General features: G+C 38.3%; 1 protein-coding gene and 1 long non-coding RNA gene across 12 annotated transcripts in view; one reads left to right on the top strand and one right to left on the bottom strand.

Annotated features, from left to right (window-relative positions):
• LOC140699351 (uncharacterized) overlaps window positions 1–23,010 on the top strand; it is an 83,566-nt gene that overhangs the window by 36,470 nt on the left and 24,086 nt on the right. For 3 of the 4 annotated variants that reach the window (XR_012077466.1, XR_012077469.1, XR_012077467.1), the window contains exons 2-3: window positions 12,388–12,581; window positions 16,586–16,752. This is a non-coding gene — a long non-coding RNA (uncharacterized lncRNA). Of the gene's footprint in view, window positions 1–12,387; window positions 12,582–16,585; window positions 16,753–17,106; window positions 17,380–23,010 lie in introns of those variants that run through there. The other variant, XR_012077468.1, reaches the window with a different exon arrangement.
• ASAH2 (N-acylsphingosine amidohydrolase 2) overlaps window positions 1–23,010 on the bottom strand; it is an 80,111-nt gene that overhangs the window by 20,576 nt on the left and 36,525 nt on the right. For all 8 annotated transcript variants that reach the window (XM_072971526.1, XM_006206678.4, XM_072971523.1 and 5 more), the window contains 7 exons: window positions 12,540–12,660; window positions 10,951–11,076; window positions 8,051–8,137; window positions 6,130–6,234; window positions 5,931–6,012; window positions 2,455–2,570; window positions 1,296–1,390 (listed from right to left, as the gene is read on the bottom strand). In XM_072971526.1, the coding sequence (XP_072827627.1) occupies window positions 1,296–1,390; window positions 2,455–2,570; window positions 5,931–6,012; window positions 6,130–6,234; window positions 8,051–8,137; window positions 10,951–11,076; window positions 12,540–12,660 (732 nt within the window). The remainder of the gene's footprint in view (window positions 1–1,295; window positions 1,391–2,454; window positions 2,571–5,930; window positions 6,013–6,129; window positions 6,235–8,050; window positions 8,138–10,950; window positions 11,077–12,539; window positions 12,661–23,010) is intronic.

Here is a 23,010-nt window from a genome sequence, read left to right on the forward strand (position 1 = left end):
CAGTGTTGTATAGTATAAACAGGACTGGCATTTCTGTCAGAGTTTTAAGCAGAGAATTGAAGGAATCAGAGTTGGCCCTGGGGTAACTAGAGGGTAAGTGTTTCGGGCAGAAGGAACCATAAGTTCAAAAGCCCTTGCAGATACTATCTACCATATATAGAGTGGATGGATGGCAGGGTCCTGCTGTGTGGCGCAGGAAGCTGTATTCAGTACCTTGAGTGTGAAAGGGGATAAGTGTATGCATGTACGTATGTATGGCTGGGTCGCTGTGCTGTGCACCAGGGACTAACACAGCACTGTGGGCCAACTATGCTTCAGTGGAAAAAAAAAAATAAGATATGAAACCAAATGTTAACTGGAATAATTTCTATTATTAGGGATTGCAGTGATCATTATTTTATTCTATTTTCTGTTTCTTTATTTTATTGGGTTTTCTTGGTAAAAGCATTGTATTACCTTTATAATCAAGGGGAAAATTAAGCTCAACAAATATCTTTTGATACTTAAAAAAAAGCCCTAAAGGAGGAGCATGCTTGGTGATCTGGGAATTGCAATGAAGCCAAGGTGGATGAAGCAGGGGTCAGCAGGGGGAGTGGTATGAAATTGGATTAGAGAGTTTGCTAAGGGCCCTATAGGATGTTATAAGGGTTTAAGGATTTACTTGGAGAACTGGGAAGCTATGGCGATCTGAGCAGCGACATGATTTAACTTATGTTTTATACAGATTACTCTGGCTATAATGTTGAGGAAAAGACTACAGATGAGTAAGGGAGAGAGTGAGAAAGTGAGGCAGGAAGTTATTGCAGGAATCCAAGGGAGAAATAATAATGGCTCAGACCCAGGTTGAGGGGGTGCAGGGAACGACGGAAAGTGTTAAATAAAACATACAGAATTTGCTGAAGGATTGAAAGTGGGGAAAATTGAAAAAGAGAAAATTCAGGGATGACTCCAAGATTTAGGGCCTGAGCAGTGGAAAGATATGAGATTGCTACTTACTAAGATAGAAAAGATAACACAAAGAGTGGATTTAACACATTTCCATGTTCTTAATACCTCAATTGATTGTTTCAAGCACTTATATATTTTATAGGAAATAATTACTTTTCAAATTACCCACTAGAAATACGCATAGAGAGGTTTATTCTTCCGAGGGTCTTTGTCACTGTTGCCAAACAGCACAGTAAGATACAAAGGAGTCAGCACAGAATTATCTGTCCATAATAACAAGTGATTCCAACACAAAGACATTCACAGTAATTACATGTATGACAACAAAATAAAAAAGAGGAACTTACGTAAATTCCCCAGGGATGGCAGTGATGGCAAAGGACCCAAGAGTAATAATCTGAACATCAACAATTTCTGGGTGCCATGGATGAGGTTTTGACATCTAAGAACCCAGAACATGAAAACTGTATTAGGAATATTATTCTTTCTATGGTCAAGAGACAGCTGATGCTCTCAGAAAATTCCCCTTTATTAAAGGATTTTAAATATTTCCAGCTGTTTTGGGTGTTTTATCCTACTATCACAGATCTTCTTTCTAACATGATATAGTACCAAATATTCTATCTAGTAAGAATGTGAATCCCAAATACTAGTATCCCATTAGCCAGGACTTAATTTCTCACCAATGAAGTTTTTGGTGGATTTGTCATATTGTAACCACAATGTGTAACAGATAACCAAGGGTTCTCCTAGATTGTTGCGGTGAGCATCGTATACACGACGAATAAGGAATTACATCATTTGGAATAGCTCAAGTTGATGATTTCTCTTTTTACTCTAATGGCACTTTAAATCTTCAGTTACCAAGTGCTGCCTTACTTTTTAAGCTTTCTCCAAGAGAATTTATCCTTTATCGTATTCAGATTAGTGTAGAATCGTTCCCTCTATTCCTTCATTTCCCCCACCTTTTTCTCCTTGAAGAATTTTAATTAAATATTAGAAAAAATTATATTTAAAAATTTTTCTGTGTCAAAAATCCATGATATTATAAGCACTGGCATGACCTTTTGAGGTCTAGAATATGAAAATCCATGCTCCAAAGGAGTATTTAAAGAATATTGCTTTAGTTAATAATGTTGCCTGAATTATGAGAAAATAACCTGAGATGTTTTTCTCTGCAAAAAACTGTGTTCACTCTTGTCCTGGAGTCAACATTAATGAATCGTGAATAAAATAAATGTTAATCTATTCTTCCTATTCCACTGTTTTAATTGTTTCAGTTATTTATTATAGATACAGAAAATGTAAGTCAGCATATTTAATAGTCATATCCCTTATTTCTTAGACTCACAGCATCTCTATTTTTGATATTAAAAATTTGATGTGGGAACATCTAAATAACACACAGATCTACACTTCAACACACATCTACTATTCATATCTGACAATTCATGAATTTAAAAATAACTATACACTAATTTCACCATTATAATCAAAATGCGTTACCATTCCAGTGGGAAGAAGGATTGGCTTTGGTTTGTGGCATTCTTTGAGTTCTTCAGATGGCTTGCCCAGGATCTGATCCCGAATAATGTCCCAAAACGGGTCCCCTACCGTTGTCCCTATTAGGAATGTTATGATTAATATCATTCCAACACTGAAAAATGTCATCAATTTGACAAATGTTGTACAACAATGCATCATCCTAAAATAGGAACCATTATTTAATTAGACCATCCTTGTGGTTGATGGAATAAAAGAATATGAAAACAAATATATGCATGATTGGAACATTATGCTATACACCAGAAATTGACATATTATAACTGATTACTGACTATACCTCAATAAAAAAGAAAAAAAAGAATATATATATTGTTCTACATCCTTAAAGTTTTGTTTCTATTGCTCATCCTCAACCATGTTGGAAATAAAAACAATATGATATAATTAAATGTAGATCTATCAACTCAACTTTGTCCTATTTTGAAAACCTGAAGTACCAGTTTTTTGACTTGTGGTCCCTAAAGACACTCTTTTGAACCTCCACTCAGTTCTGTACACACACACACAAGCACATGCGAGCAATAAAAAACCACCACCAAGCCTAAAATCCACAATCTGGGGGAAAGTTAGTTAACTACAAAACCTAAGAGCTTAGAATCTATTATCCATTAGGAAACTATAACAACTATAAACATAAATGGACGTAATAGGAGAGCACAAAAATACATGAACCAAAACTGATAGAAATAAAGGAAGAAACAATCAACAATAACAGTTGGAACTTCAATAACAGATAGAACAACTAGTGAGAAGATCAACAGGGAAATATAAGACTTGAATAACACTGGAAGCCAGCTAGACCTACCAGACACCTACAGACCACTCCATACGACAATGTACTATACATTCTTCTCAAGAGTGTATGTAACATTATCCAAAACAGGCCATAAAACAAACCGCAGTAAGTTTTTAAAGTATCAATAATACAAGGCCTATTTTCAACCACAATGTAATGAAATTAGAAATAAATAAGAAGAAAATTTGGGAAACTCACATATATACGGAAATCAAGCAACATGATTATAAATAGCTAATGGTCAAAAAAATCAAAAGAAAATATAAAGACACTTTAAGATGAAGACAAATGAAGACACATATACCAAAACTTATAGAATACAGTGAAAGAAGTTCTCAGAGGGACATTTATAGCTTTAAATGCCCATATTAAGAAAGAGGAGAGTGACATCAGCAAGACAGAAAAGTGGAAGAAACAAGCTTTCATTCCCCTCCCACAGAATATAATAATTAGCTATCCACAAATGAAAATAGCCCTGGGAGAGCCCACGAGTCCAATTAAAAATCTGCAGCGACACAGTGGAGCAAAAACCAAAATTACCACATGGAAAGGATCACTGGGGAGACTGGCTTAGTTGAGACTTCTCAGGACACTTAGGAACAAAGAAGAGCAGAAGCTATCAGTATCAGCCACATAACAGGTGCCATCATGGTCCCCAGTAGCCTGCTCTGTGGAGGACCCTGGCTGCTCTTGCCACTGAGGACCTCCAAAGCCTCTACAACAGGCTCCCTGCAATTTTCACAAAACAGGACCCTGTTCATCAGTGCAGACCCCAGAGGACACCAGCAGCTTTTATGAATGAAGCAACCAATGATTACTGCTACAAATGTCTCTCCTACAATACATCTGGTTACCCAAGTTCTCTTATAAAGCTGTACAAGATTAATGTTGTTTTCATGCCTGTTAACAAGACCGTGGATCAAGGAGTAATTTTCAATTTCAGGTCTTACTGTTTTAGAAATACATTTCATAAGGCTATAGCTGCCATGTTATAATGATGTCTCTGATGGATCCTGGAAAAGTCAACTGAAAACTTTCTGGAAAAAATTTACCATTCTAGATGCCACTAAGAACACTTTGGTTCATGGAAAGAAGTCAAAATATCAATGTTAACAGCTGCTTGAAGAAAGTGATTTCCTTATGGATTACTTTGAGGGGTTCAGAACTTCAGCGGAGCAAGTAACTGAAGATGTGGTGAGAATAGCAAGAGAACCAGAATTAGAAGCGTAGCCTAAAGATGTGATTAACTGTTGCAATCTCATGATAACTTTCACAAATGAGGAGTTGCTTCTTATGGGTGAGCAAAAAAAGTGGTTTCTTGAGGTCAAATCTTCTGAGCCTGAAAATGTTCTGAAGATCATAGAAACAACAACACAGGATTTAGAATGTCATGTAAACTTCATTGATAAAGCTGTAGCAGGGTTTGAGAGGACTGACTCCAATTCAGTAACCTTTATTGCTGTCTTATTTTAAGAAATTGCCACAGCCACCCCAACCTTCAGCAACCACCACCCTATTCCATCAGCAGCCATCAACATTGAGGCGAAAACTTCCACCAGCAAAAAGATTATGACTTCCTAAAGACTCTGATGACGATTACCATTTTTAACAATAAAGTACCTTTAATTATGGTAAGTACATTCTTTAGACATATTATTGCACACTTAATAGACTGCAGTTCAGTGTTAAACATAATACTGGGAAACCAAAAAAAATTCCTGTGACTTGCTTTATTGCAATATTCACTTCATGGTAGTGGTTTGGAACCAAACCCACAATGTCTCTTAGGTGTGCCTATATAAAATCTTACTAAAGGTAAGTACCTAGTCACATTTAGAATATTCTAATACTTTAATAGTGGTGTATAAACCATTTAACTCTAGTATGGAGGTTAAGAGACAAAAGTATTAAAATAAAGCTTCAGTAATTTAATGGATATACAACATAAAAAGATGTAAATTTTGACATCAAAAACTTAAATACGAGGAGAGGAAATAAAAGGGCACTTTTTGTATGTAATCAAAGTTAAATTGTCAGCTTAAAATAAGGTGTTTTATGTAAGCCAAGCAAATACCTATAGTCGATACACAGAAGGTAAGGAGAAAGGAATGAGAGCCTACCACTACTGAAAATGACCAAATCACAAAGGAAGGCAGTAAGAGAGGAAGAAAGGAACAAGGGGAAAACAAAATAGCCAGAAAACAATTATAAGACGGCATTAGTAACTCTTCACCTATAAATAATTACTTTACGTAAAAATGGATTAAACTCTTCATACAAAAGGTATAAAGTAGTTGACTGGAAAAGGACAAAAGGAGCCAACCACAGGAATCCCACTGAGCTTTAAGGACACAGACAGGCTCAAAGTGAAGGAATGGAAAAAAGATATTCGATGCAAAACAAAAAGTGAACAGGAGTAGATATACTTAGATAAAACAGACTTTTAAGTCAAAAACTGTAACAAGAGACAAAGAAGGTCTGTACAAACCTCGAAAGCCTGCCTACCCTCAAATTTAAAAATAAAAATAGTCGATGTATTGGCCACAGTTAAACCCCATTAGGAAACAGAACCCTGAAGTTCAGAACCTGGAACCCTGAATCTCATCAGACTGCACCTCACCCTGAGTAAAATTGAGGCTTCCAACTCCATCGATTGTGCCAGCTGCAAAGCTGTAGCCCAAGGCTGGTTTACACGTTTTTGCCTACAGGAAACATTTTAAAAACAAAAGAAACAGAAGCTGAACTTCAAGTGAATAAAGAGATCAGCCCAGAGCTTTACCCCTGGGGCATAATCAGGGTGATCAGTAAGTGACACTTACTGTGTGTGTGGAATTGAGCCAGACGGTGACATCCGTCATGTTCACCCACTGATGAGCCGCAGCCAGTGGCCCGGTTACCTCCTGGGAGGCGGAGGCATACAGTTCCTAGAAAACCCACACAGGCTTAGCGTTAAAAGCTAAAATGAATACTATCAGCACTCCCTGAGAAGCACCAATTTGGAGAAGCTTCTCTCAGCCAAGTCTTGTTTTGCTGGCTGATTAGAAAGAATATGTGGATCGTTCTACCTAAACCCCTAGTTGTTTCCCAGAAACTTCAAGGCCCTGGGACTGTTGACCTGTCTGCTCCCCACAAATCTGAAATTCCACTGACGTGGATTATAACACAAAAGGCCCCAGCCTCACTTGAAAGACAGTCAAGAAAATTTAAGGTTAGGAGTAAGTGGTCCAAACTCCCTTCTTTGGCAGAACAAGAGTGTATCCTCTGGGAGTCTCGTGGAATTTTCCCTCTCAGAGTCTGTGAGTCCCCTGGCAGGGCTAGTGCCCAAGGGCAGCTTGAAAAGCTTCAGGCCCTAATTTACCTGCATCAGCTCCCCCACCCACTGTTCACCTTTCCCTGTTTTTTTTTTTTCCTCCAATGTGGTCAACTGATGTTTTTTTAATCTTATGGGAAATGTGTCCAAGGTTGTTTAGGAACATTTGGGTTTTTTTTTCAGTTGATCTGGATCATGCAATCAAGGCACAACCTGCTTCAGCACAAGTGCCTTTGCCTGACACCTAGCTCATTTCCACTCCATAGCCATCTCGGTTTCCACAGCCACTCGGGAACTCTCCAGATAAGCTGTCAGTGACACCAGCTGCAGCCTGCCTCCCCTCATTAAGAGGGAAGCTGTGCCTGGCTGCGAAGAGAATCCAGAATGTGGGACAAATCTCTGTGGCTCCCAGGCCCAGAAAGGTAAGAAAATTTCTGACACCAAATTGCGTCACAGGCGCACACCCTAAATAGAATCTGTTAATTTAGAACAATCCACTGGTAATACCACAGTAATTAAAAAGAAACTGCAGCAGTTAGGCTGGCTGGTGTCTGATGTTTTTAAAGGTGCTTTTGTTCTTCCTTAATTGCTCCTGAAATGTTCTGAAACCCTTGAGAGAAAGTATTTACTTCAACACGTGCACACACAAGTGTGCAGTCAGGCACACTAAACATATGGGTAAGCTATAAAAAGGAAGAGATTTAACTGTCTTCATCAGAGATGCCTCAGCTCAAAGCCATCCTTTGTCTTTATAATCAGAAATGTCTTCACCACAGGAGCTGATACAAAATATTTAAGCAAAACGGAAGATGAAATTGAGAAGAAGGAGGGTAGAGTAACTCATAGCAAGCTCACCCGGAGACCAGATTCTCTCTTCATCAAAAAATCTTTTAAAAAGAAAAGTAGAGAAAAATGTAAGATGGATGATCTTTGCCATATCCAAAAAGACAAGGAAGTAATTAGAATCCAAATCGTAAGAGCTAGGATTTGTGTCCACTCAGCTTTACCTTGCCACTGGAGGAGGAGTTAAGAAACAGTCAGGTGAGTTGGCAGGCAAAGGCCTGAGAAACTTCTGACAATCTGGATCAGGCTGGTCATACCTGATACCACATGAACTGAAAACTTTATAGTCCATCATCTCACCATCTGAAGCAAGCATTCTGGCTGAAATAGAACGTTTTTCTGCTCACTTGCTTTTAAATGTACTTCCTATAAGAAGTCAGACCCAAACAGCTGGAGACAGGTTCCGGTGGGATTTGGGGAAGCAGCCTTCCTAGCTGACAGCAAACAGCGTTCAGTCTTCCAGACTCCTTGGTGCAGCTTGAGCTCTTGCTGTCTTCCTTACAATCATTGACTTCTTAACGAACAAAGTCAGCAGATTTAAAGAATAATTCAGAATGAAGATGAAAGAAGCGGGGCGTGCAGCTCACCTTTGCTTTCTGATACAACATCTGCCCTATGATCTGGGTGCTGTCGAACATATCCTCTCCAGGTCCCATAGCAATGCACATGCTAGGCTGCAACAAAACACAACGAGAGTTATTCTTAGTGCAAGAAGCGATTGTTTTAAGGAATGGAAAATTACAAGTGAATCTCAGCAAACAGATTTTGCTTTTGGAGGGGGAGGTAATTATGTTTACTTATTTATTTTTCAAGGAGTTACTGGGGATTAAACCCAGGACCTCCTGCATTGTAAGCATGTGCTCTACCCCTTGAGCTATACCCTTACCCACCAGCAAATAGATTTTTTTTAAAGCCACATTCCAGCATTTCTTTTCAGATGTTTTCTCAGTTTACAGGTTATGAAGAACAAAATCATTCATGAAATAAGAGCAGTGAATGTTGCTAGAAATCACCTAGTCTGGAAACTTACTTTTAAAAATAAGGAAACTGAGGCTCAGGTGAGTTAGAAGATTTGCTGGAGATTATACAGGAAGCTAGGATCTGAGCGAAGACCTAAACCCAAGTCTTCCCACTGGCTACACATCTTTCTATTTGCTCATTCTTGCCCATGACCACCTTCAACTGAAACTCAATTAAAACTATATTGTGACAACTAGCTGACCCTCTAGGGAGAAAAAACCAGTAAATAAATCTGGCTCCTATATCAGAAATTTGCAATGATCAGATACTTAAATATTATAAATGGAACCAAAAAAAGATTAAAAGAAAATACAGGTAAATATATTTTAAAGTCCAATAGTGTGAAAGACCCTTCTAAAAACTGCATAAAACACACTTAATAAAGTTGACAGCTTAAATATTTTAAACATCTATATGGGGGAAAAACATTAGTAAGGCTGAAAGACAATGGGTAAATTGGGGGTTGGGGAACGGGTATGCACAGTTTATGATAAACTAAGACTTTAATATATTAGGAGCTTTAAAAAGTCAATACAAAAAATATCCTTATTAATACCTTTTGATTCATTCATATTGAGTTGGATATTCTCCTATTTGCAGTAAAAAGCATCCTATATGTGTATCAAAATCATCACATTGTACACCTTAAACTTAAGACAATGTTATGTCAATGTATCTCCATAAAGCTGGGGGAAAAAATAAAAGCAAAAAAAAAAAAAAAAAGAGAAACCATCCCAATGGAGAACCATGGATACAGATGAAATAGGTAATTCACACACACACACACACAAATATAAAATGGCCATTCAACATTGTATGTTCAATCTCATGAATAATTGAATATAAACTGAAACTATAAAGAGAGAATTCTTTGCACTTGCATTGGCAAAAATTGCAAGCTTGACAGACCAGGTGGTGGTGAGAGTTTGGGGACAGCGTCACTCAGGCCCTGTGGGTGGAAATGTGACTGAGAAGGCATTTGGGCAGTGTGTGGGGCGCGTATGAGGTGCTTCCTCTTTGACAGCAAACTGACTTTTAAGAATTTGTCCAAAGGTGAAATACACATGTGAAAATATATAGGACAAGTACAGTGAACATAGCACATTTACATGAAGGAAGAGAAAAAGAGGGGAGAGAGGATGTGACAGGAAAAAAGGGAAGAAAGGGAAGAAAATACTCACCAGTAGGGGACTGGTTAACTAAATTATAATGCTTAAAATGAAAACATACAAAGTTAGTTTAAATGATGTTTTAAAGTATATTTATTGGAAATGATGAAGCAAGTTCTAAAACAGTATTACAATATGATCCCATTTATGTAAAATTGTACATACATCTACATGCATGGATTCATAAAAAGTTGTCTGGAAAGATCTTCATTAAAATTTTACCAGGTTAATGGTGGGACGAAGGGGTTCTTTACGTAAGTTTTATTTCCTGAGCTTTTTACTACTGTGTGAATTTTTAACAAGCATAGATCATCTTCTAAAAACCATTAAAGCTGTTTTCTGAGTTTAAAAAATTATTTTTAAAGAAAACACATTCAAACAGAAGACATGGCAACATTTGCCCATTTCCCTCTTTCTCTTTCTTGAAGGAATCCTGATTTGGTTCAGGGCGCCATCTCTCCCCTTGCAGTCAATGGTCCCATCCCTAATTCCAGACGAGGCGAAGGTGTCATGGTAATTCCCCAGGCTTTGCCAAAGACTGGTCAGGAACCCAGTGTAAGCCAATCAACACACACCGTTTCTCCAGCAACTGTCTTGGTCCAGGAATGGACATATGACTTAAATTGACATGGACTAAAAAGAATTCTTATTCCTCAGAGATTTTTTTTAAGACAAATTAGGGAGAAAACTCAAATCCTGGACCAATAAAAAAAATCAATAAATAAGTTATAAATTGTCGTTCATGAATGCATAAACGAAGGAAGAGGTGTGAGAGTAGTAGTAACTTTTGGGAAAAGGGGAGGGTGAGAGAAGAGGGAGGGATTAGGGACTTTCACATTTTACTGCTCTCTATGCTTTCCACGTGGTTTGAGTTTTTCTAGCAAGATTTTTTTTTTAATTTTCAAGAAAGGAAAAAATTTTGATTTTATATTTTTAGAAAACCTTAAAAATTTTATAATCAGTGTAAAATGTCTCAGGCAGGCAGTTTTTGGTACTAAGTTGTGACTTCAGTAATGCCAAGACAAAATGTTTCAGTCTGTCCAAGTTTGGGGAAGGATAGTTAATCTCTGACATTTACTAACTTGTCTTACCATTCAAAAACCTTACCAAAGGGAAAACTACAATTTTACCCAATCAAAATTTAATGGATGCTTTTGAGAAGAGCAAACGGTACCAGGAAGTAGTCCAGAGTACACTTGAGGAAAACATAATTGTAAATTAATAGTGAATATGATGAATATTTAAACATAAAATGTACACGAGATGCAAAAAAAAAAAAAGATTTCATAATTACTTACCCCACCAACAGGACAAGAGCTATTGGCGTTATCACAAGACTCTCCTGTGTTGATGCAATGTGGGCCAAGAATATTGGGGGACACATCTCCCAGGTTTGATGACGCAAAAGCTGCTACATACGGTCCCTGCCAAGGGAAACACACCTGCCTTTTATTCTTTTTTATTACCCGTAATGAGTTCCATTAAAAAAGCAAACATTCAGCCCACTCTGGTGGACTGCTCAAAATTATCTGCATATAGTAAAAAGGAGGAGATACTATATTCTGAGAAAAATTTTTACTTCTGAAAAGACTCACATTGCAGAAAGCATACATATTATTACTCATGATATTTCAATTATCAATAAAGCTGTTTCAAATGTATCTCAAATAGAAACATTTTGACAAGAAGCACTGCCCAACAAGTTATAAAATGCAGATGCATCAATCTAGTCTCTGGTGTTGTACCTGGAGCTCAGAGATTCCTTTTCTCTTTAAAAATAAATAGCTTATTGGCTTAAAAAGCAAAGAGTCCATCTTGATTTTTCTGTTGCAAAGCTGAACCTAAATATAGCATCCACCATCCAGACTTGTCCTCCACGTATCTTTTCTCTAACTTTTCAACTGAAATAACAGCACATAATCTTTTAGAGTAGTGCAAGACCTTAACCTCAACCAACTGGTCTACCTTCCACACATAAATGTCTTAAACTTTCTTAGGGAAAGAGATAAGCAAGTATAAGAGATCTTTTTTTTTTTAAACACTAAAAAGAAAATACAAACCCCCTAAAACACAGGCTAAAATGAAAAAAAAAAAAGAGTTTTGTCAACAAAAGAACTAAGAAACCAAACGTTCATTGGGCTAATATCTTTATAATAGAATACTTCCAGGCAAGAGCTTGGAGCTCTCATCCCATCATATATTCTTCTGCATTCGGAGCTTGGGTGCTGGGGTCCAAGCAGAGAAGGGTCCTCCCTTGCCACTTAATCTATCTGGGGTCTATCATTAACACAGGGCTGACAAGCTTCCTGAAGTGCATGGACAGGGCTCCTGGCCCCCTATCTCTGATCCCATTGCTCACTCAGTTTCAAAGTTACAAACACAAGTCTAGTGGATTAGGGTTAATCTGACTTAGGCTATATTGCAGGATAGTAGAACCAAGTCCTTGAATGGAAATTAAGAGGGAAGTCTGGAAGAGAGAAAAGAATTCATCCCCGTCCTCATTCAGATCTTTATACCATTAGGAAGGTACTTCATACTTTTTATAGCTCTGAAAACTAAAGTAAAATATCCACACAGTTTATCATATTTCCAAGTTGATCAAAGACTACTATATATTGCAAAAATCTTGAATTTGCCTTTCTTTATCCAACTAATTGCAACTTAATGAAGTCATCAATATAACTAGTATTTGACATCACATTAATAGTCATTTAAAATTTTTCTTTCCCTATTAGGGAGGATGGAGAGTTCTTTCTATCTAAACATATCAGTATGTGACATTCATGATGACACTTTACTCTGAAGATTTGAATCAGCTGTTCTGAACACTGCATGAATGACAATACTCCATGAATTAGATGAAGCTTTCAATGACATAACTTCTCACCTCTCCTGGTAGATATCCTTTGTTCTTCTCTTGCTCAAAAAGGTAAGATGCATAACCCACATTGTCACTGTTTACAAGATGATTGCTGTTGTTCATGCTGACTGGGTGGATGGCAAACCAGCTGTAAAAGAACAAGAAGCCCTGAGTTAATGAAGACAACTAGATAAGGGGGGCCCAAAATGATGACAGGGAGCTTAAGTTTTCTCCAGCAGGAAAAAAAGTTTCTCTTAATAATAGGCATTCTACATTTAGGTTCTTTTATTGTTAATGAACTTAAATTACTAATAATATACTTAAGATGTCTGGTCACTTAAATAAAAAATACAAAAATATCTTTATAAATATTTCATCATTATCATCTTTATCATAAGCTTTTAACAAGAGCCAATATTGATTAGTTACAAGATGACATACCTAAAGAATTGTATCAACATAGACTTTGTCCTTCACGACAAGCACACACATAATAATTATTCAAATCAATACTATCCAGTTCAATAGGCAATTACTGAGAGTTTGCTGTGTGCCAAACACTGAATAAACCGCAGTTGATTCTAGAATCTTGCAGAAGACAAAGATGTACCAAAAAAAGGGCTTTAATACAGTGCAACAAATGTTACAAGTAAGTAGGCATGAACTGTTTGGGGACCACAGATGACTGACTAGCAGTTAATTCTTAAAGGCATTCCATGGAGAGAGAGCAATTAAATGCACGGGGGTGTGAAAGAGGATGTTATGCATAGTTCGATACATCGCTATGCATAGTAATACCTCGTCTAAGTATAGAGCTATGGCGCTTCCAAGTTAACTTTACATCTGCTACCTTATTTGAACTTCACAACAATGCTGAGAGGTAGGCTGTTATTACCCGCACTCTGCAAGGTGTCTTATAAAACCTATGCAGTGGCCCACTTGCCACAGAGGACCAAGGCTAAAGTTTGGGCCACCCTGTCCGGTGGCCTTTGTGGGATAGAAGACTGTAAAGCAGATGAGCAAGAATACTCAAGAAAAGAGAGATGCCAATTAATGAAGTTTCAAGCTAAGTAAGGATTTTTTAAAAAATCTTTTGTTGATTATTCTTCACTGAAAGCTTTTACAATTTCTGCCTAAGGAACATAGTGCATGAAACTGACTTAATGACCATGGGTGTTTAGAGCTTCGAATCCTCATCCAGGATTCAGTTCTCATTGCCCAACAGATACATATATGTAGGTCAGAGGTGGCCAGCACAATGCCCATGGGGCTGGGTAGGCAACACAGGAGTTAAGCTAGTTGGCACAACAGGGACTGTGACCCGTGGAGGCCTGGAGGCACTTGCATGGTCTAAGGACCACAGCCTCCGCTGAGCTGCGGCCACATGTGGCCCGATGGGCGTATAAGCCAGTGCTGTCAGGTCTTTCACAAATCCACGGCTTTGTGAAATATTTATCAATTTAAAAATTCTTAAAGAAGTAAATGGCATGGAAACAAATGAGGAGAACTGCTACAAATTAAGAGACTTAAGACACATAGCCAACAAGTGTAATTTGTGGACTGTGTTTGGATTCTGATTCAAACAAAACTACAAAAAAGATTTTACTGGTAACAATCAGGGAAAACTGAACACAGGCGAGGTTTTAGATCATATGAAATTATTTTTAATTTTGTTGTTTGTGGTAATGAATTATAGTTACACTCATTTCAGTTTTTATCTGATAGAGATACATATTGAACTATTTATGAGTAAAATGATATGATATCTGGTATTTGCTTCTAAATACTCCAGCAAAACAAACAAACAAAAAGGAGAGGAGGGCTGGAACAGAACGGGAGAGTACTGCTAATTACTGAGGCTGAACAATTGTTACATGCAGGTTTATTAGACTAATCATTCTAAGTTGGTATATATTTAAAATTTTCCATGGTAGTTTTTTTCACGTTGACATTCATTTCAAAACGTTTTCTTCCAGTTTTACTGAGATATAATTGACATACAGCATTAAGTTTAAGGTGCACAGCACAATGATTTGACTTACATCATGAAATAATTATCACAATAAGTTTAGCAAACATCTATCATCTCATACAGATACAAAATTAAAGAAGTAGAATAAAATTTTTTGTGATAAGAACTCAGGATTATGCTCTTAACTTTCATATATAACATACAGCAGTGTTAATCGTATTTATCATATTGTACATTATATACCTGGTACTTACTTAAAACTGAAAGTTTGTAGTACATTTTGACTGACTTCATCCATTTCAATTTTTTTAAACAGCCTTAGACCAAATCCCCAGTCTGCAGGCTGCATTCAGTCCCCACGGTGTGCATCTGCCACTATGCAGAGGTACAGAAGTTTGGGCTGAAGGTAGTTCTAACATCATCCCCTACAAGTTACTTATAAGGTTTTTGTATTTTTAAAAACCTTTACACTAGTTTTTCTTTTTTGTGGTTTGTCTTTCTCCTAAAACTCAAGTGGCAAGGGAAAGTCTAGTCAACTAGTATTTTCCAGTTAGTTGAAGTCTGCTTTTTTGTAGTTTTACTCCATTTAGTTTGGAAGGACAATGGGCTGGTGGTTATGACAGTTCCAAGGCTCTCCCGCCAAAGTATTTCTGTCTTACGTGATCACACTGAGGTTAGTCAGACTCAGCCAGACTGCAACATCTCTAGCACAATCAGAGGAAACTCATAGAAAAGTTCTATCCATGTTGGACTATCCTATTTAGCACTTGTTGGGTGAAAACTTGTATTTATAGGATCTCAGTTTACTCTCCCAAGAACCCTTTGAGTCAGATGCTTTCCTTATGCTCATTTTATACCAAGCAAACATCTCAGAGTGATGAGGTCACTGACCAAGGTCACAGAGCTGTAAGCCAAGAAGCACGGCTATGAATCCAGGTTTGTCAGACCGTAAAGCCCACATTCTCATCTGTGATAGGATCCTAGCTCAGTTCCTTCTCTTCACTCACTCACTTATTCAATATACATTTAGTTAACTTTGACTCTCTGCCAGACACTGGGGACAGAGAGATGAATGAGGCATCATCTTGCCCTTGAAAAATGCTTCACAGAGGATGTGACATTTGAGCTGGTCTTAAAAGATGAGTGGGAACTTGGGGAGGGGATGACTGGACAAAAATCATTTGCAGCAAAGGTATGGAGATAGAAAGGGGTGCAGTGTGTTCAGAGACTGTAGGAGCAGAATGGATAAGGGCAAGGACAGAGGGCGGTTGCTCCATTCATTCAACCAACATGAATTTATTAGTAGCCAGATGTATGGTTGGCATTATGTTAAACTCCAGAGAATACAGAGAGGAATCAGGTGTGTTCTCTGCCATCAAGGAGGCATGAGACTATCTGGGGAGAAAGCAAACACTGAGAATTTTGGTCTACTAATTAGACTATAGTCTTGAATTCTTATTTTATTTGAATTTATTTTAGTCCTTAGAAAATTAACTGAACTTTTCCTCTACAAAATGAAAAAAAAAGTATTCAAAAAAGTTATTTGCATTTCAGAATAAGAAGATGCTGTATTTTTCCTCCTCTGCCCTTTAAAATATAAGCTATAAAAACATCAGGCTTGTCATAGCAACCAGAGTACTTTGCTAATAGATGAATATTTTATAAAGACAGGCAGAAAGGCGGTCATTTTAAGAAAGCTGTATTTACGATTTATTTCACGTGGTCAAAAAAATTCATCAAAGCAAAGTTCAAAAGAAAAGAAGAAAGGTTTAGGTAGTTTCAACAGAACTTAGAATATAGACATAGAAAGATGAATACATTCCTGACAACAAACATTTTAAAACAAAGATTATGTCTCAGCTAGAGCAGGGCGCTGTCGGAGTCAGCATGATGCAATCAAGGTCGTGAGGGAAGTCAAGAAATTTGAGATCTTGTCCTCATGTGTAGCAAAGCTGATTAAAACTTCTAGATCCTTATTTCCTAGACTTAAAACTAACCGATTTCAACTATGCTTTGTGAATCAATAAACAGCAAGTTAATACAGAATAGGATAATTATTCTCTCCTCCTGTGTAACAGGCTTTATCTACTGTCTCTTTCAGTTCAGACACTGTGCACTTCCTACTGTGAAACAGAAAAGCCAAAAGCAGAACGGAGCTTCTTAAATATTCTAGAACAGTAACAAGTCATCCCAGGTTCAGGTCTGTCAGATCTGAGCGACCACGTTCCACACATAGGCTGTGCTCTGCACAAAGGTGACAGCAAAGGGGTAAGTGGAGGCTGAAATTCAGCCCCTGCTCAGCTCTCTGAGCAAGGCACCTCAGTCAGCCCAGAGAAGGGAGTGCCTTTGTGTGCTGTGCACCCGGTCCTGGGTGTGGCCCCCTCCAACCTAAATGTCCACCAACAGAGGAAGGGAATACTGTACCTCCATTCTAAGGTGGGGTCCATGCTGATGTGTGATAACATGGGAGCTCTCTGAACAAACACAATACAGGAAACTGTAGTGGATTCAACAGCGCCCCCCCAACTCATGTCCCCCAGAACCTGAGGTTGGGACTTTATTTGGACATAGAGTCTTTAGAGATGTAAACAAGGTAAAGATCAAGTGAAACATACTGCCCAGGTGGGGTCTTCAATCCAGTGACTGGTATCTCATAACGAGAGGAAAGGAACAGAGAAACACCCAGAGACAGAGACGCAGGCAATGGGAAGATGGAGGCAGAGATCAGAGTGATGTGTCTACAAGCCAAGGACAGCTGACAGCCGCCAGAAGCTAGGCAAGAGGCAGGGAACTGATTCTCCCTCAGAATTTCCAGAGGGAAGCAAGCCTACCAACACCCTGATTTCAGGCTTCTGGCCTTTTGACATGTGAGAGAATAAATCTCTGCTGTTTTAAGCCCGCCAGTCTGTGATGATTTGCTGTGGAAACCCTAAGAAATTAATATGGAGGTTATATGTTTTAATGGCTAGGAGTACCAACCCTGGAGCCAGGCACAAGTTAGGTAACCTATTTGAAACTCAGTCTTCATATCTGCAACATAATGATAATAGCAGTATCTACCACACAGCCTCTGACAATTAAAGGAACAAATACATCCGATGTGCTCAGCACGAAGACTGGTCCATACTAAGAACGGAATAAATCATCACTATGACAATGCTGGTGATGCTGATTCTAACACTGCTGCTGATGGTAATGGTGATGGTGATGGTGATGAGATGGTGGGGGGGAAAACAGGCAAAGCTCTGACTGTGTGTGCATGTGTACTTCATGAGGTAAATACAACATAAACATATATGATGTATGTGCATGTGTGTATTCTACACATGTATACTCAACCTATATAGGATGAGCATTAGATTATTAAATGAGGAGACCCTGCCCTCCTGTGACAGAGACTTGAGGGCTTACAAAATTCCAATGTGTCTTCATTTCCCAGTCCCACTGGCAGGGCGGGACATGCGAATCTGGCACATGTGTAGAAGGACCACCCAATTTTTATTAGACTTTGTATGAGTGAGAAATGTGCACAGTAAAGTCTTCAATGTGTTAAGCCACTGTAATTTCATGGTCTGTCCATTGTGTCACCCTGGCATTAATTACTCTAATTAACACACCTCCTTTTCACCTCCCTAACCACCAAGCAATGACCCCAGGCCAGATTGCTCAGATTAAATAAAGACAATGAGCTGTAGCCAGAGGACCCCTTCTGAAGTTACAGGTTAATTTAGTGGCCAGCATCCTGGAGAATCTTTCTACCATCTCAGCTCCAGAGAAGAGCGGCACATTCTCAGCTACTCCTTTTGTTATTTCCAAAAGTTCTGGATAAAAAACAAACAAAAAATAAATAAAAACAAACAAACAAACAAACAAACAAAAAACACCCTCTCCATAATGTTATTGGCAAGGTATCTGGTTTGGGTGGATTCCATTAAGTTACTGCAATCAAAATTCTTGCATCCTAATATGATTCAGCAATCAACAAAAGTAAAACAAGAAATGGCCAATAAGAGTTTTTTTGTTTGTTTGTTTGTTTTTAAATTCAGCCTAACTATCCAGGAACTGAAGAAATTGCAAGGAGAACAAAAGTCGTTTGGCTTTTGGGGGTCTATTACTTAGCAACATTTGTAAAGTATGATGACACCAAGATTGGCAAGAGCACAGGAAACAACGCTCCACTCACACCTGGGTAGGAGCAGTGTGAACCAGCAGGTTTTCCAGAGGACCGTTTGGCAGCTTATGAGACAAGCCTTAATATTAAACATTCCTCTTTGGCTCAGCAATCCCACTTCCAGGAATTCAGCTTAGGGAAACCGTTGGCAAACGTATACAAGACATGAGTTCACAAATGCTTATCACAGTGTACTTTACGTTGGAAAATAACTATAAACTAAATGTCGAATGACTGGTGATTAGCTGGGTACATAATTATGCACATAATGGAATACCACACAGCAATTTTAAATGCTGATTTTAAAAATACTAAGTAGCATTGAAAGATAGTTATAAGCAGTTTCTAAATGAAAAAAAAAGCTACCAAATTGTGTATACAAAGTCTCACTTTTTAAAACTAAAAAATATAAACATACAAACAAGGTCTAAAAGGCTATGTAACAAAATATTAGAAGCTGTTGAGTCCCAGCATTATCAGATTACTTTAAATATTTGTTCACTGTTGAAATTTTAGAAAATACACAAACAAAAGGAAAATTTTTTTTAAAACTACTTGATCAACACCAAGAGTGGACTCTAATGTAAACTGTGGACGCTGGGTGATTATGATGTGTCAACGCAGGTTCACTGATTATAAGAAATGGACCACTTTGGGTGGGGGGAGGTGATGAGGGAGGCTATGCAGGTTTGCAGGCAGGTGTATATGGGAAATCTCTGCAATTGAATTTTGCTGTGAACCTAAAACTTCTCTAAAAAATAAAGTCTATTGAAAAAAGAAAAAAATATCCAGCCCCAGCACAGTGTCACTTCTCTCATCTTTTATTGATCAAAGTGGCCCCAGAGCTGGCCAAGTTTCAGGGGCTAGAGAAATCTCCGCCTCTTGGTGGAGACCGGCAAGGTCACTTTGTATAGAGCATGTGGGATAATACTGTCGTCACCATCTTTGGAAACTATAATCTTCCATTTAAAGGTTTTTTTTTTTATAAATCTCTAGCAATCCTAAGAAAGTAAGAGAGAAAGAAAAAAAGCATTGAAAAGTGAGACAAATTGTGCAAAGTGGAAAGTCCAGGAAAATCCAGATAAAATAGGATCTCAGAAAATCCAGGAAAGTCCAGATATGTAATAATCACAATTCAGAAAAATAAACTAAAATCACTCATTAAAAGATGAAGATTGTAGAAAACAAGTAAATAAAGCTATACGATATTCATAACAGACACCTCTAAAATGCAGGAACATGAAAGTTGAAAGAAAATGATAAGAAAAATATGTGTGGCAAATTATAACCTACAGACAGCTGAGTTAGCTGTATTAACATGAAAATACATAGATTTCTGAGACAAAAAATTCATTGTTAGGTATAAAGGGAGACACTACAAAAAAAAAACTCTTGATAGTCTCAGTACATGGAGATAATATTGTTAGTATTTTTCACAATATTTTAAAGCTTCTAGTACCCACAGGGAGTAGAACCAAGAGAGCACCTACCTTTAAAGAATGACCTTTCAGTCATGCTTATTTCTTATCATAGGTTCTACCTAGTGAAACGGGCTGAAGAAAATGTACCTGGATACGAACCATGGTTGACATTGGGAAGTAAGTCCAATGTCTTCTGCTGGTTATGACAACTGGCTTTTACAGCTTTGATTTCTAAACTTTGGACGATTTAAATTAACCAGCATGATTTAATCTCTCTTATCAGTCAACCATCATCACCCTTGTCATCAGAAAGCCCTTATTAAGCACCTTGACTTTACACGGGGATGGACTATACACAGAAGGAGAACTCACTGCACAACCGAGGTCTGTCCTTTACTGGAAAGGATCAGCACCAACGAGCTGACAGGAAGGGTGGAGAGGATGACAGCATCATGCTTCACAACAGCACACAAGAGGCAGAAGAGGAAAGAAATCCAGAATGTGGAAGTAGAGAGTGGGGCTTCACAAGCCAGAGTTAAGGCTCCTAGAGAAGGCATTTATAAAAGACATGATGAGAGGAGATGGAGAAAAGAGAAGAGGTCAGGAAAGGTTGTTTAAGGGCATATACTGAGGTTTCTACATTTTTTCTCAGCATGGGTTTAAGCACACAGAGGGGAGAACGCACAGAGTGGAATAGACAGCCATAGAGAATAGACAGACTTGATAATTCAGGAAGTCATAGTCAGAGATGGGAGAGAAGATTTACACACACACACACACACACACACACACATACACCCACCCCACACTGAGTTTTATAAGTCAGTATCACTTGAATCAATTCATTTAATTTCATAAATTGGGTTTTTCTATGTGTGCTTATAAATTATTCCAATAGGCTAAACAAATCATTGTCCCTGTTTTTTTTTTTCAATGTGCCTTGAAAGGATAACTCCTTCCTGTAATAAGAGGACTTGCATTGCATAAAACAGAAGACAATAGAGCAATCATTCAAAAACTCATGGGGGGAGGGTGTAGCTCAGTGGTGGAGAGCATGCCTAGCAAGCTCAAGGTCCTGGGTTCAATCCCCAGTACCTCCATTAAGTCCATAAGTAAATAAGAACCTAATTACCTCCCCCCCACCAAAAAATGGTAGTAATAATAATAAATTAAATTAAATTAAAAACATAAAGTGATGTTATTTTAAAAAGGAAGAAAAAAACTAGACATAAATAAAATTTTTTTTAAAAAAAGGAAAATGTGCTCCAACCTTTCTTACAGCTCTGATGAATAGGAGACATGCTATGCAACTTGAGGAAGGAAACGACAGAAGCAAAGAGATAGAAGAAGGGAAGAGAAGTGGGACTGAGCCTGTCCTGTGGTGCCATGCTTCAGGAAATGAGTCAGTGTCCCCACTCCCAGAGCCGCCTACACTAGGGTGACCGTGTGAGAAGCAGCTGACCACCACCCAGAGCCGCCATTCAGTTTGTCTGCCTGCCCTTAGGACTTTTCTTTTGGTGCAGACATTTGAAACCTGTTCTGTTTTCTCCCTTCGTTGTTTCTGCACACACATGGTCTCTTATATCAGGATCTCCCAGGACTCCATGCTGTCTTCTCCACTGGACGAGATTCCTTCTTTGAGGTGCCTTCCAGAACCTCCCAAAGTGAATTCTGTGACTGCCACACAGCTTACATTTTAATTCAGAATTCAGAACATCCCAAACTTGTTCTCCATGTCTGGGGAAAAAATCGTTTACTATTTCTGCATACAGTAGTTATCAGGCAAAAAGAAATATTTTCCTTACACAGATCAACTGATGCAAATGGTGGTCTCACAACTGTAGAAGACTTAATGGTTGAAGGAACAGTTCGTGCACATAGTTCATTTCATTCCTCAAGTCACCACTCTTCCTAACCCCTCAAGAGACCCAGCTCCCAACCCCAGCTTAAAACACATTAGTGATTTTCCAGTCCCCTTGACATAAAGACCAAAATCTTCACCATGCATCTAATCTCTACCCCTCACTTCAGTTTGCAACACCCTGCCCCACTGTCCTCTGTACCCTAGCCACACCAATCTTCTAACAGCCCCTCAAATGGGCCACAGGACTTTTGCACGTGTTTTTCCATCTGTGCTAAATGTTCTTTCCCATCACCCATTTTTGCCAGTTAATTCATAGCCTTCCTTTGGTTTTCAGCTTTATTGTCACCTCCTTGGGAAAGCCTTTCCCAATCTCTCTGACCAGGTCAAGTCCCTTTAAGATATTTCTACATACCTTCCTTTCTTAGCACTTAACCCAGTCATAATTATACATGCATTTGTGTGACTATTTGATTACCTTTTGTCTCCAACAGCAGACTATAAGTTCTATAAGAGCAACAGCTAGTACACTGAGAGTATGTCCAGAGTACTAGCTCAGTTTATGACATATATTCTATGATATTTAATGAATGAATGAATGCATCATAATCTCTATGTGGAGAGATGTTACATCTTCATTTGAGAAATGTGGAAACAGTCTCAGATTTTATAGGATTTGCTCAAAGAGCATGAACAGGTATTTGATTCATGACTTCATGACCGTTTGCTGGAAATGCATCACTCTAAGGACTGGAAAGCATTGCATGGCACAAAGTAGGTGCCTAGTACAGGCTTGTTGAATGAAGAAACGAAAACACAAATGAAAGTAGCAAGGAATAAATTATGAACTTCAACATGGTTTTCAGTGTGAAGAGAACAGTCTTGCCTGTGACCTTGGGCAGGTCACACCACCTTTCTAGGCCTCAGCTGAAGATTATACTAGGTGCTCTTCATGCTCTTCAAGTCTGAGATTCTGAAATTCCACACTCCTCATACCTTGGGGTTCTATCTAAAACCAGGCACCTACATATGGTGGCTGAGTTACTTAGCAGCCCAGATTTGACTTTACGTTT

The sequence above is a fragment of the Vicugna pacos genome, chromosome 11 (genome assembly GCF_048564905.1).
Source record: "Vicugna pacos chromosome 11, VicPac4, whole genome shotgun sequence".
Classification (NCBI taxonomy): domain Eukaryota; kingdom Metazoa; phylum Chordata; class Mammalia; order Artiodactyla; family Camelidae; genus Vicugna; species Vicugna pacos.